This window comes from Typopeltis vanoorti, chromosome 19 (assembly GCF_054136105.1).
Source record: "Typopeltis vanoorti isolate ZY-2024b chromosome 19, IOZ_Tvanoo_1.0, whole genome shotgun sequence".
Lineage (NCBI taxonomy): Eukaryota > Metazoa > Arthropoda > Arachnida > Uropygi > Thelyphonidae > Typopeltis > Typopeltis vanoorti.
The window spans coordinates 32,809,529-32,823,363 of NC_143567.1; the positions used below are offsets into that span (position 1 = coordinate 32,809,529).

A 13,835-nucleotide genomic window follows, 5' to 3' on the forward strand; every position below is an offset into this window, starting at 1 on the left:
TAATGGGTCTTACTTGGACTGAACATGCCTTACTTGTGAAGTGTTTCTATAGAGAAGGGGAAAATGCTGCAGCAGCATTTGAATACTTTTTGCAAAGTCTAAAGAATTTGCAAAAAGGCTCAATGGCATGAAATGCAGTACGATGTATGGTTCATCAATTTGAAGAGATAGTTCGATTAGTCCAACCAAGAAGATGATGTAAATCTGAAATTTTGAGCGACTGAAGATGTTGCAATTGCAGCTGTTGAACATTCAAATGAGAATGCTATAGTTTTATGCAGTGCACATGCCCGAGCAAGACAATTAGATTTGCCATACACAACGGTGTGCAGAACTTTTATTACAGGTATCTTCATGGAGTCAGAAGGACTCATTGTGGGAGATCAATTATTCACACAACACCTATCATACCTCTTCTTAAACTCATTCACTGATGAAGCACCCACAACTATCTCTGACAACCCATTCTTCTTGTCCATCACCCTCCAAGCCAAAAATCTAGTCATAACACCTTTCCTAACTACTGGAAACCCCTTTAATAACTTAAATGCTTCTACCATGTTTCCTCCCTTTTGCTTATAAGCTAATTTTCGAAGCCTACAGATTGTCAATCTATTCTCACAGTGAGCATTCCACAGATCTATCACAATCTGTTACTTGCCTCTGGATCTCCACAACTTCATCACCACAAAATCTGCTAGTCTAGATCTGTGCATAGGTAGTCCAGATGTGGCCTTATTAAAGCCTTGGGGAACAATAACCTCTCAATCCCTGCTTGTTGGTGCATTCTTCAACAATCATGTAATCTGATGTGTTGTTTTGGTTACCTTCATCACAATATGCCCTCAAAACTTCAATTCCTGGTCCACAATCACATCATCAGTTTCCTGCAGTTCAGTTCCATCAATATAAAACACAACTTCTGATCTCTTCTCAAAGTGCATCACCTTACACTTGGCACATTAAACTAGTAGCCATTTATTTTGCCCATATTGCTAGTCTGTTTAAGTCTTCCTGTAGGTTCTCTGCATCACCTTCAACAAAAAAACAAACAAACTGAATATTTTCTGTCAAATCATTTCCTATATCATGATATACAATTTAACTAACACAGGACCAAGTACTGAGCCCTGTGGTATGCCACTGGTCACCTGCCTTCTCCTTGAGTCAACTCCTCCATAAACCACTCTTTGATATCTGTTCATCAGCCACCCTCTAATCCAAATCACCAGATTCATATTCATCCCCCATTTGATCCAATTTATGCAATAAAGTTCTATGTAGAATCTTGTCAAATGCTTTTGCAAAGTCTAGCAACATCACTAAGAGACCTACTCTTTTCAAAACCACGTTGTCCCTTATAGAGTATCAAATGCTTATCCACCCAGTGCTGAATTCTGTCTTTGACTAATTTCTCCAATACCTTAATCACCACTCCTGAAATGCTGATTGGCCTGTAATTTGCTACTTCTGTCTTGGAGCCTCCTTTATGCAATGGAACTATTTTGCCCTCTTTCCACTCCATTGGTACCTTTCCCAGAATACCGAAGCTTAAATTAAATAGTTTGGTCAGAGGAGCTGATAATTCCCTTGCATGTTCTTGTAATACATGAGCCAATATCCCCCTGTTTGTATTGAGGATGTGTATTATTTTAAGCACCTCCATTCCTTTGACCTCTATTCTCTTATCAGTCAATGTCACATCTAGCATTGCAATGTCACCACCTAGATGGCACACCCCTGCAAAATGTTCACTCAGTAATTCAACTATTTGGTTTGGTTCTGTTACCTCCTACCAATACTTTTTGAAGTCATTCCTCCTTTTACTTACCACACATCAAAAGAACTCTTTTGGGTTTCTTTGGCCTCATCAGCTAGCTTTCTCTCAACTTTGCATAAAATGTTACCCATATAAACTGATCCACAGCCAAGAGTTGCAAACAAGAGATGCCACCATCTGAAAAACATTTGTGTTGACATTTCTGGCAGGCACGCATGGAGGTGGATGAGTGGCCTTGGAACATAATATAGAGTGATGAAGTGCAATTTCATGTTTCTGGAACAGTAAACATTCAAAACTGCCATATCTGGGCTACAGAGAATTCCTGTGCATTTCCAGTTCCCTTACATTCACCAAAGACCACAGTGCAGAGAGAATTTATGGCCACATTCATTATTGGGCTGTTTTTCTTTGAAGAAATCTATAGAACCAGACCTCTGACCTGCGCTGGCATGGCTGCGTGTTACTGGACGTTGAGCAGTAACACTAACATTGTCATCCAGAAACTGCAGTGCAGAGAATGCTTGAACACAACAGGGTTGATGAAAGATGGAGCATCTTCCCACAAAGAATGCAAAGATCAACAATTCATAGAGGATAGAGTAATCAGTCACTCATTTGCTAAGAAATGGCCACAGTGTTCACCAGATCTTAACCCTGGTGACTTTTGGCTTACCTCAAAAGCATGGTGTATCAGGGCAAAGTTCTTCATCTGGTAGATATGAAAGACAAAATCACACATCATGTGCAAAACCTTTTGACAGATCAGTTGCATTGCACTGTAGTCAATGCTGTATGGCAGTATTAGCTATTAGTATTATTTCTGCACAAATGTCAATACATTGAACCTCACATTCACCTCCATTGTTCATCCAGCTCTCCTTGACAGCTCCTTGCAGTATGTCAGCTCTTCTGCACAAAGGCCAATACATTGAACCTCACATTTGCCTCCATTGTTCATCCAGCTCTCCTTGCAATATGGCAGCTCTATGTGATATGTTTTTTGTATTGCATTATTTTATGAAATGAGCAAAATAGAACATCATCGAATAACTTTGTCATTTACGCTGAATCAGTTCGTGATCATATACCATTTGGTTCATGTAAATGTAATTTTCTCTTGGTTGCAGGCCAAACTTCCCCTATTATCGTCATCATCAATTATCTGAGAGGAGACCTCCACATAATCTTTAAAGGAATGCGGAGAACCGACCAGGGCTTCTGACCTAATGTCCAATCCTCACCTTCTCATGGTGCACCCTGTTGGATATCTACCTGGATACCGAACGAACGAGGATGGGCTGGCAATTTAGGATTTAGCTGACCAAATTGTATTCTTATCGGTTAAACCAAAATACTTCCCCTATTAGTCATTTTTAAACTTTTTTTTTTTTTGTATTATTATAAGTCTTTTCCCCATGATCAGATTAGGGTATCCACAAGTTTGAAAGTATTTCATCTACTAGTTCTCTCTCTAGAGATTGCTCTGAATAGGGATACTTTATTTTGAAACCCTGTATGTATGTATGTATGTATGTATACATAATTTCAAAACAAAGTCCTAAACATAGGAATTGATCATAAATTATATAATCATACACTTATTAAAGTAGCACAAGCTCTTTAAAATTTTTATTTAAATACAAAAAGTTATTCCAGAACTTCTAAGTCAATCATTAACATTGAATGAATCAAAAATGGAACAAAATCTATTGGAACTGTAAAGCAACTGGAGTGCAATAGATTTAAAAGAATAATAGCCTCTAAAATTCTGTTATATTTTATAATTTTCCTTTTTAATTAAAATACTTTATATTTATACTTTCATTCTTTTATTGTTAAACCATTCCTTCCAGATAACATCTTTATTAAGTTGAAAACTAAACATCATAGTTAAAAAGTATGTCTGCACTATGAAACAAAAATTTCTGATAGCAATCAGTATATAGCAATTGCCTTATAAATTCATTCAGAGCTAGAATAAAGCTATTGCCTTATTCTATATCTTGTTTATTCGCGCTCAAGTCTGTAGAATTCTTTTCCTCCCTAAATATATAATGAAAAGAATTTATGAACATTTTCTAAATCTTATAATAAGATTTAGAAAAGTGTAGACCAGTCTTTTTTTTTTTTTTTCATTGCAGTTTCAACAAAATAGCTGTTGAATCACAGATGCTTATTTTTGTTATTTCTGTTTCATAAGATATGCTCTTATAAACTAGATATTTTCAAGCATATGTGCAAATAAAGTTTCCCACATATAAATTTTTTAATGCAAATCTCAAAAGGTTGTAAACCTGTTGTACATTAGTACCACAGGCTAGATGGCTAGATTATCCAAAGGCAACTCTACAATAGAGAACAAACATGGAACTTTTCAAGCCATATCAGGCCTTCAGTAAGGCAGGATGAATGGTTTCACACTGGGCCAAAAGACTTTCAAAGACATGTTAAAAAAGTAAAATTCAAACTCATGCTATGAACTACTAGCTGGAAAGTGGAAGGGCTTTCCACTAAGCCAACTAGAAAGCACCTAGCTGAATCTCAAAAAACAGAAAACTTGTCTAAATGACTCATCTATCAGACAACAGAAAAACTCAGATGATTCCTAATGCTAACATAATTGTGTACTAAGATGCCTTATGTGAAAGAAATGAGCCTTAAGCCATTTGAAGGCACTGAGAAACAGAGTACAAAGCAAAAAAAGCCACCATAAAAACAAAATTTATTTTGTCACAGATGAGTAGCCTATAGTTAAGGAGCTAAACCAAGCCTTATCTTTTATTATAACATTTTAAAGTGTAACCTCATTACAAAAAATTTATAAAATTCTGATTGTTTCTAAATAATAATTATTATAGAATATTTAAAGAATTACATAGGATGAAATTGGTAGTGCTTTGGTTTTTTTCTCATCTCATCAGTTAGAAACAGTTATGAACATTTGACATGTACTTATAATCTAAACATGCATATCCACTGAGTTAATCAATTATTTTTACTAGAAAATAACTCAAATGATTGATGTAAGCAAATAAAACTATTGCCGGATCTTAATAACCCTACTTAGGTTTGTTAAGAGATTACGATCCAACTGAAGGCAAAAATACAATATTTCATTGTGATAACTAAAATTGTCAATAAATTAGTCTAGAAGTTGATAAAAATTTATTAAATAGCAATAACATTATTTACAAAAGTACACTTGATCAAAACTTACAAAAGTCTGTAAACACAATTTTTAAACTGACGCATATTTCACTTCATCAAAGGCTTTACGGGCCTTCTTTAGTTCCTCATTCATTGTCAGTAGATCTTTTACACGTGCATATTTTCGTGGATCTTTCCTCACTAGAAATACTATATCTTCAACTTGTACCCTTCCAGTCCTCCCAATTTCCATAGCCTTATGTGTCTGAAAAAAAAAAAAGAGTCAAGATGCAAACATGAAGAATGCATACCATATACAGATTAAATTGATTTCTGTATATACTCACTAATTTAGCTGGAATTCTAGCTAAAGCAACTAATGTTAGGAGGCTGTCTATTCAGTGCATGTGCTCTCTGACTGGTTTACCTATTTTATGGGATGAAAAACCAGAGTATTTGGGTGTAAGGAAAAAATCTGCTTCTTATGTATGAGTGGCTAACTCACTTTCAACTGAAAAACCTTTATAAAGGTTGTTTGTATCAGAATCTGTGAAGAAGAACCTATGATTGGAACCTAGATCTTATGCAAATATACTAAAAATAATAAAGCTGTTTCATTCCTTATCAAAATCCCTCCCTTGCTTGCTCTGGTATAGCTCTACCAATATGCAACTTTTCATCTGTGGATCCTCAAGTTCAAAACCTCACATTTAACTACATTAAATTAAATCCATCTGTTCACCTTTCTGGCTTGTTTCCTAATAACGCTTCACATCACCTACAAACAAACGAATTTCCTGTAATCTAGTGACAATATTTCTGGCATAAAAGCTGTATAGTAATGGTCCCAGTACAAAGTCCTGTGGAATTTCACTTATAATCTTCCTTCTCAATATTCTTTTCCCCATACACAACTTGTTGATATGTCACACCACCAATTCAGCTGTTGCCCACGAGTCAACAACTTGTGCTCTTCAGAGATGAGTTCAATTTTTGTTAAATGAAAAGAAATGGAGGATAGTCTACTTCTATTTTTTTTTTTTTTTAATAAAAATAGAAAACTGATTTCAAGGTAAACAAATATATAATCAATTTAAATCAGAAGTATCACATTATTTCTATTACTATGACTTTTTCTTAGGCATGGCTCTTGAAATATTCGACTGAATGCCATGTTCACTAAAATGGCTATTTGACCAAAAAAAAAAAAAAGATTGCTGATCCCTGCACTAGCCTGAACTGATTAAACTGATTTGTTGCAACTTAAACATTAACTTGTGCAGAAACCTTTCGAAATGCTTTTGCAAAATCTAGAAAAATCACATATGAAATCTCCTTGGATTGGAATGTTATGAATTATGGCCTGAAGCAACTAAGGCTATGAGGCCAGTATTATGTTTGCTAATTAAATGTGTTGTTTATCAGAATGAAAAAATAACCCCAAGATTCTAGGACAAAAAAAAACTCTTATGACTTTCATATGACTGTGGCTGCTTTTATGAGACCGTCCTAGATAGAATTCAAACCCAGGTCTCTTCCAACTAAAGGACATAATCATTACTGACTAATGAATGGAGCTCTACTCTAAAACAGGGGTAAGAAGTACATACTCACCTCTATAAATAATATCCTCATTTTGATTCTGTATATCAGCCCTTCCTGATTTTTCAGTCACCATAGAAGAAATACTAACTGGTCTGAAGCGTGACACCTCCATTTTACCACCACCCTTTATGCAATGGCAGACGCTTTTCACTTCTCAAGGACTCTTCCAGTTGTAAGAATTAAATTAAACAAACAGATCAATAGTATTGTCAGTTTTGTAGACATCCACTTAAAGCATGTAATGAAATATCATCTAGTGCCCCATTGCTTTGTTAATATTCAGAGTACTTAGCTTTCAATCCCTTGACCCTTTCCATTCTCCCTGCAGGAATAATAACTGTTTCACAAGAAAGAAATACTCTGATAAAATAATTTAATAGCTCTCCTGTATTATCTATTCTGGTCACCTGACCAGCTGCTCCATAATTATTTTTCCTTGAACTTGCCCCATAACAAAAGAACTCCTCATGATTTTCCTTGGAATGTAGTTCTAGTCTCCTCTTTTCTCACATCAGGATAGCATTTGCACTAGCCTTATATTCCTCATACAAATGCAATCCTGAAAACACAGCATGTTATAGAACTTCCTTTAATTAGATTAAGATAAGATCCAATGTTTTGACTTTTATATCAACATCATCCTTAGGTGTGCGCAGGAGCACACGCACAGGATCACAAGTTTACATAATTTAATTTCACACCAACAAATCTCAACAAAAATCGTGCTTAAAAGTCCCAAGGATTTGGATGGTTCATCTACGCACATAGCATCCAGAAAAAGAAAAACTCCAACAATTGTTCAAGCAGGTTTAACCCACATATTGGATATCAGAATAAATATTTGATAATAATCCCGTAATCTCTGAAACAAACAAAAAAAGGGAATAGAACAGGACCATAGGAAACTAACATGGAAAACTAAAAACTAGTTTTGCAAATGTATTTTTTTTAATTTAGTTTTTTATCTTTATTCGTTTATGTATTTTTTTCCCTCCACCAGAGGTCAGACTATGGATAACAGCTGACTAAAGCCGTTATACTTAGCCCACTGTAGTACGTACCGATTTAGCTTGTGATCTAGTGTATATGTATGTATTCCTGAGGATGACCTTAATATAAAGGCCAAAACATCAAGTTTTATTTTATCTCATTAAAGTATGTTCCATATTACAGAATCTGCATATCAATAGAGCTATAGGTTTTACAGGATATCAGCTCATGTAGAGTCTCAAGGGAATGGAAGGAGGTAAAAATAGTTCCATTGTGTAAAGGTGGCTCCAAGACTGAAGCAGCTAATTATAGGCCAATTAGCATTTCAGGTCAAAGTATTGGAGAAGTTGGTTACCAACAAAATTCAGGAATAAGTGGTTAGGAATGGGATACTGTATGGGGAGGAGAGGAGGAAACAGCATAGCTTTGTGAAGGATAGGTCATGCTTTAGTAACTCATTCACTTTCCATAAGGTGACAGCTGAGTTGAATAAAGGTAATGGCTATACAGACATACTGTTGGATTTCAAAAAAGGCATTTGATAGAATACTGTATAGAATCCTGATACATAAATTCCATCAAATTGGTATGGACATGAAGCTAGTGAACTGAATAAGAGATACCAGATAGTAGTTTATACAGGTGCACAGTCCTATAGAAGGCCTGTGACTAGCGATGTGTCACAGGCTCTGCATTTGGGCCACTACTATTTAATTTGTTCATTAATGATATAGGAAATGGTCTGAGGGGAAGTATTCAGTTCTTTGGAGATGATGCAAAATTTAAGTAGAGCAATAGTCAATATAGATGATGTTGATATTTTACAGGATGATTTAAACAGACTAGCAGTATGGACACAGAAAAATGGATGCCAATTTAATGTGGCAAAGTGTAAGGTTATGCATTTTGGAGTGAAAAGATTACTAGCTGTGTACCATATTGATGGGAGTGTACTATAGGAACTTGATGAAGCCAGGGATTTGGGGATATTGGTGGAGTTGAAATTCAGAGGACATGTTACAAAAGTGGCTAAAACAGCTCAGAGGATTACCTGGTTAAGAACACCCTGACATGCAGAGACAAGAAGGTTATTATTTAACTTCATAAGGTTTTGATAAGTACTCATCTGGATTGTGTACAGATCTGGTTGCCTGGGTTTCTTGGAGAAGTGGATGAGGTGGAGCAGATTTAGAAGTGAGTAACAAAGATTGTAGGACTGTTTGATGATTCATATGAGGAGAGAACAAAGATTTGTGGGTTATAGAAGCTGAGTTGATCAGTAAATAAAGGGAGATGTGATAGAGGACATAAAAGTTGCTTGGGAGAAAGGAGTTATAAGATTGATGTGAATGAAATCTTTCAGTACATGAATAACGTGAGAACTAAAGGTCATCCATGGAAATTGAGTAACAGTGAAGTAAGCAAGGAAGTGAGGACTAGATATTTTGCTTGGAGAGTGGTGAATGAGTGGAATAGATTGCCAGAGTCAACTGAGAGTGCTTTGTTGGTGAATGATTTGAAGACTAAATATGACAGATATTGTAATTGTTGATTAATGTTTATGAAATGGACCTTCTGCAATGAGTCTTACAGACTCCATTGGGGTGCCTGTATGTAATAATAATGATGATGTGGTAGTGTGTCTCCATAAATTATTCATAACGAATACTGATCACTATGTAACCCTGAAAGAAATTGGGATTTCTTTCAGGATTACACGGATTTAAAATGATTATAAATTTAAAATTATTATACATTTTAAATTTATAAGGAAATCTCGATTTCCTTATAAATTTAAATAATTTAATGTATTTTTCATCTGTAATTCCTACATAATTTCCCTAGTCATCTCTGTTGTAAAAAAAAAAAAAAAAAAAAAAAAAAATTAACTAGCTTTCATACACTACTCAGCTCTCTTCCTTCAAGTTCCTCCATCAAGCTGATTTTCAAGGCTATTATAATCACCTGTCTTGTAATTCCACAAAAATTCTTTTCTCCTTGAGACTGCAAATAACTGCCTACTCACTCCCACATCAAGATGATGTGATTACTCTCACTAATTAGAGACAAAGATGACATCACAATTGAATTCTTTCATGCTACAATGAAATATGACTCTTGATCTTTGTTTCTTCCACTATATGCTTCTAAGATAACTATAAGAATTTTACAAATTGAGCTCCCTTATTACCATATGTTCCTATATTCAGTTGAATCGATAATGTGCACCTGCTGCACATGTGCAAAGTTAATTTGCTTAAATATTTCCTGACTTATAGAGCATTTTTTTTTTGGTAAATAAAAAATTTATACAGAATTAAATGCAATTAAAATAGAAATTTAATTCTATATACATTTTTAAAAGTATGAAAAAAGTTGCCACAGCATTAAAAATCAAAAATGGGTGAAAGTGCTACTACTTCATCTAGCAATAGTGCTGCTGATAACAGATTTCAGCAGTAGAAATCTGTATACCGAGAACACCAAAATACAGTTAACATAATGTCACAGCAAACATAAACATTCATATATAAATTCACCAAATATAATAAAAACTAAACCAAGAAAAAAAGAATACAATGATATAGTATGACAATAAGATACAGGAAAACCTCGCTAACGCGAATTCGATATGCGTGATAATCAGTTAGTGCGATTGAGTGAAATGATACTATTTCCCGCTTTAGGCGAGCGATCAATCAGTTAATGGGATATTTTTACGCGATGCAAAATTTTTTTATTGCCTATCTGCTGCAAGCGGAAAAGCTGGAAGTCATTAAGAGACATGAAAGTGGTGCTAATTAATACAACGACTGTGCGAGACCTGGGATACAGCGAATTCTACAGTATGGACTATATTAAATAAGAGCAAAGAATATAAAGAACAAGTAAAAGTTACTAATGGTTCTTTAAGCATGCAGATCACTCAAAATAGAAGCCATTTAATGATCAAGATGGGCCATCTTCTATCACTCTGGATGTTTACGATGGTTTGACCGTTTTAAAAATCGAGCTGGTCTGCATAATGTAAGAACAACTGGAGAATCTGCTAGTGCTGACAAACATTCTGTGACCAAGTTTCCTGAAGAATTGCAAATGATAATTTAGGAGGGTGATTATGATGATCGGCAAATATTCGACATCGACGAAAACGGTCTCTTTTGGAAGCATATGCCAACCAAAACTTTCCTAGCCAAAACTGATTGAAGTATCTCAACCAGGATACATAGTATCTAAAGACTGTCTTTTATTTTTATTTTTACGCTTTTATTAGGAAGCAATGCATAGCCTTTAAGCTCAAGCCTATGTTAGTTTATCATGCACAAAATCCAAGATCTAACATTATTGAAGAAATCAGCACAACTGGAAAAGAACTTGGATTTAATGAACTGGATATAAGATCTGGTAATGTTGGAGTCTTGACAAGTAACAGACTGATTTGGAGGAAAATTGTAGATAGGGAGTTAGTAATGATGTAAATTTTTCATGTAGTACTATCATATCCTGTACATCCATTGAGGGTACATGGCAGGAATTTGATGATGATAATGAAGATGTGAGAAACTTGCATTATTCCAATTCAGAACAGTTAAGCGGGAATGATTTCGTTCAACTAGAAGAAGAGAGGGCACATGAAGAAGATAAGAAGTGCGAAGAAGAGAATGTTACAACTAAGAAGCTCACTGCAAAACAGCTTGAGTTAGTTTTCAATAACATTGGGTATGCTAAGGAAATTTTGTTTGATGCTGATCCTGATATCAAACGAAGCTTCAAAATCTTGATAAAGCAATTGCCAGGTATCACAAATTGCATCACAAAATGAAAAAATCGAGCACGACACGATTCAAATATCATTACTTAATTTTTTTTTGAGGGGGTGCTTAAGGATCAATGCTGTATAACTGAGAGGAGACCTCCACATAGCCTTTAAAGGCATGCAGAGAACCGATCAGATCTTCTGACCTAATGTCCAATCCTCACCTTCTCACAGTGCATTCTGTTGGGTATCTACCTGGATACTGAATGAACAAGGATCGGCTGGCAATTTGGGATTTAGCCGACAAAATTTTATTCCTATTGGCTTAAACTGATATACAAAATGATGGTACAACATTACAAAATTTCATGCCAGCTCAGGCGTCGCCTGGTTAAACAAGGCTCTGTTATTTTCGTCAGTGAACCAGGGCGAACAGCGAAAAGTCAACTACTGGAACAAATCTGAAAGCACACCCAAACTCAATATCACCAGAGTTAAAGATCAGTACTATCAACATAAGAAGCCTGAATGGCAAAGAAATGGAGCTAGATGAGGAATTAGATAAGTATCAGATCGACATAATAGGGGTGAATGAAACAAAAAAGACAAAAACTGGTGAGATCTTACTGAGCAATAAATACAAAATGCTATATTCAGGCAATTAGTATTCAACACAAAATAAGAGGCTAATCTTCTTGAATGGGAGGCAGTCTCAAGTAGAGTGATGTGGTCAAATATCAGAATGATGAACTGGACAATGAGACTTATTTGTGCCTATGGTCCCACAGAAGGCTCTACTAAGGTAGAAGTGGAGGAATTTTTTGAGGCTCTAGAGAAAGCCACGGACACAATGAAAAAGGAAAAGTTGGTCCTTGTTGGAAGATCTAAATAGCAGAGTAGGAAGTGATTGTCAGACATACAAAAATGTTTTGGGAAAATTTGGAGAAAAGAGCAAAGCAAATAATAATGGCAAATACCTGTTGGATTTCTGCTCAGGACATGGACTGGTTATTACTAACACCATGTTCCAACATAAAAATGTGCACAAATTCACATGAATAAGAAAAGTCTTATCGACTAAGTTATTGTTGATAGTGATGTTTTCTCTCTGGTGCAGGACACCAGAGTGTACAGAGGATTTGAAATTGGAAGTGATCACTATTCAGTCCTGAGCATGATAAAATTGAATTTTATATTGAAAGGTATGACATGTAAGAAAATTTTAAAGCGAATAAAAGTTGAGCAGCTCTCAGATGTGAACTGTAGACTAAAATACACAAAGATTATTGAAGAAAAAAATGAAAGAGTTCGAGAACAAGAATCAAACCTTGAAGTTTCAATGGCAAACCTTGAAGAAAACCCCTGATCGATTCAGCCAGAGAGGCATATGGTGAGGTTGTCTGCAAGGATAGAAAAATCAGAGCTCCATGGTGGACATAGGAAGTTAAAGAGGCAGTGAAGGAAAAGAAGAAAGCATATCAAACGTTCCTGGCAAATAAGTCAGCTTGTGCTCTTGGAGATTACAGAGACAAATGTAAGAAAGCTAAACACTGTGTAAAACTAGCTAAACTAAAGTCATGGGAGGACTTTGACAAGAACATAGAAAATAAATATCAAGAAGGTGGTAAGATATTCTGGAGGTTGTTGATGAAGCTTAGAAATGGAGGAAAGAGTGCTGTAAAAGGAGTTAGAGATGATAAAGGTGACATGAAAATGGGAGAAAAAGATATCCTTGAAGTATGGAGTAATTACTTCGAAAAATTGCTAAATGAAACAAGCAGTGATGACAGCACAGTGGTAAAAAACACTGACCAGGCATGCAGTCAGAAATACATATCCATACTTGAAGTAGAAAAAGCCATCAAAGGCTTGAAATGTGGAAAGGCAGCAGGAGTAGATGATATTCGACCAGAAATGGTGAAGTATGGTGGCATAAAAGTTTCAGTGGCTGCACTGCATAGTTCAGAAAGCCTGGACAGAGGGGCAAATTCGCAATGATTGGAGTAGAGCTCTCATAGTACCCACATATAAAAAGGGAAATAAAACTGAATGTGAGGATTATAGAGGTATATCCCTACTGACTGTTCCAGGCAAGATTTATGCCAGTATACTTGAGAAACGGTCAAAAAGAATTGTGGAAGAAAATTTGGTGAAGAACAGGCTGGATTCACGCCAAATAGAAGCTGTCAGGATCAGATCTTCACTTTGCGACAAATAGTTGAGAATGCATGGGAATATAACAAAGATCTCTATTTAAGTTTTGTCAATCTGGAAAAGGCATATGCCAAGCTATTCAATCCACTACAGTTATGATGGTGTCAATGGGGTATTATATCAAGCAATGCTTAGCCTTTATTTGAGTTGCACGTCAGCAGTTAGAATTGAAGGAAGTACCGGAAGATGGTTTAATGTTAAATCTGGTGTGAGACAAGAATGTACATTATCCCCTCTGTTATTCATATGGATCACATTATGAAGGAAAGTAGTATTAAACATGATATCAGAATTGGAGATGTTAATGTTAACTCTTTGCTTTATGCGGACGATGTTATA

At 35.5% G+C, this 13,835-nt stretch overlaps 1 protein-coding gene across 1 annotated transcript in view; it reads right to left on the bottom strand.

Annotated features, from left to right (window-relative positions):
• Positions 1 to 4,931: 4,931 nt before the first annotated feature.
• The window catches only part of LOC150095981 (transcription initiation factor TFIID subunit 13-like), a 32,298-nt gene continuing 23,394 nt past the window's right edge, over positions 4,932 to 13,835 (bottom strand). Inside the window, exon 4 of the mRNA XM_090409580.1 lies at positions 4,932 to 5,195. Within this exon, the coding sequence (XP_090265706.1) occupies positions 5,022 to 5,195 (174 nt within the window). The 3' untranslated portion in view covers positions 4,932 to 5,021. The remainder of the gene's footprint in view (positions 5,196 to 13,835) is intronic.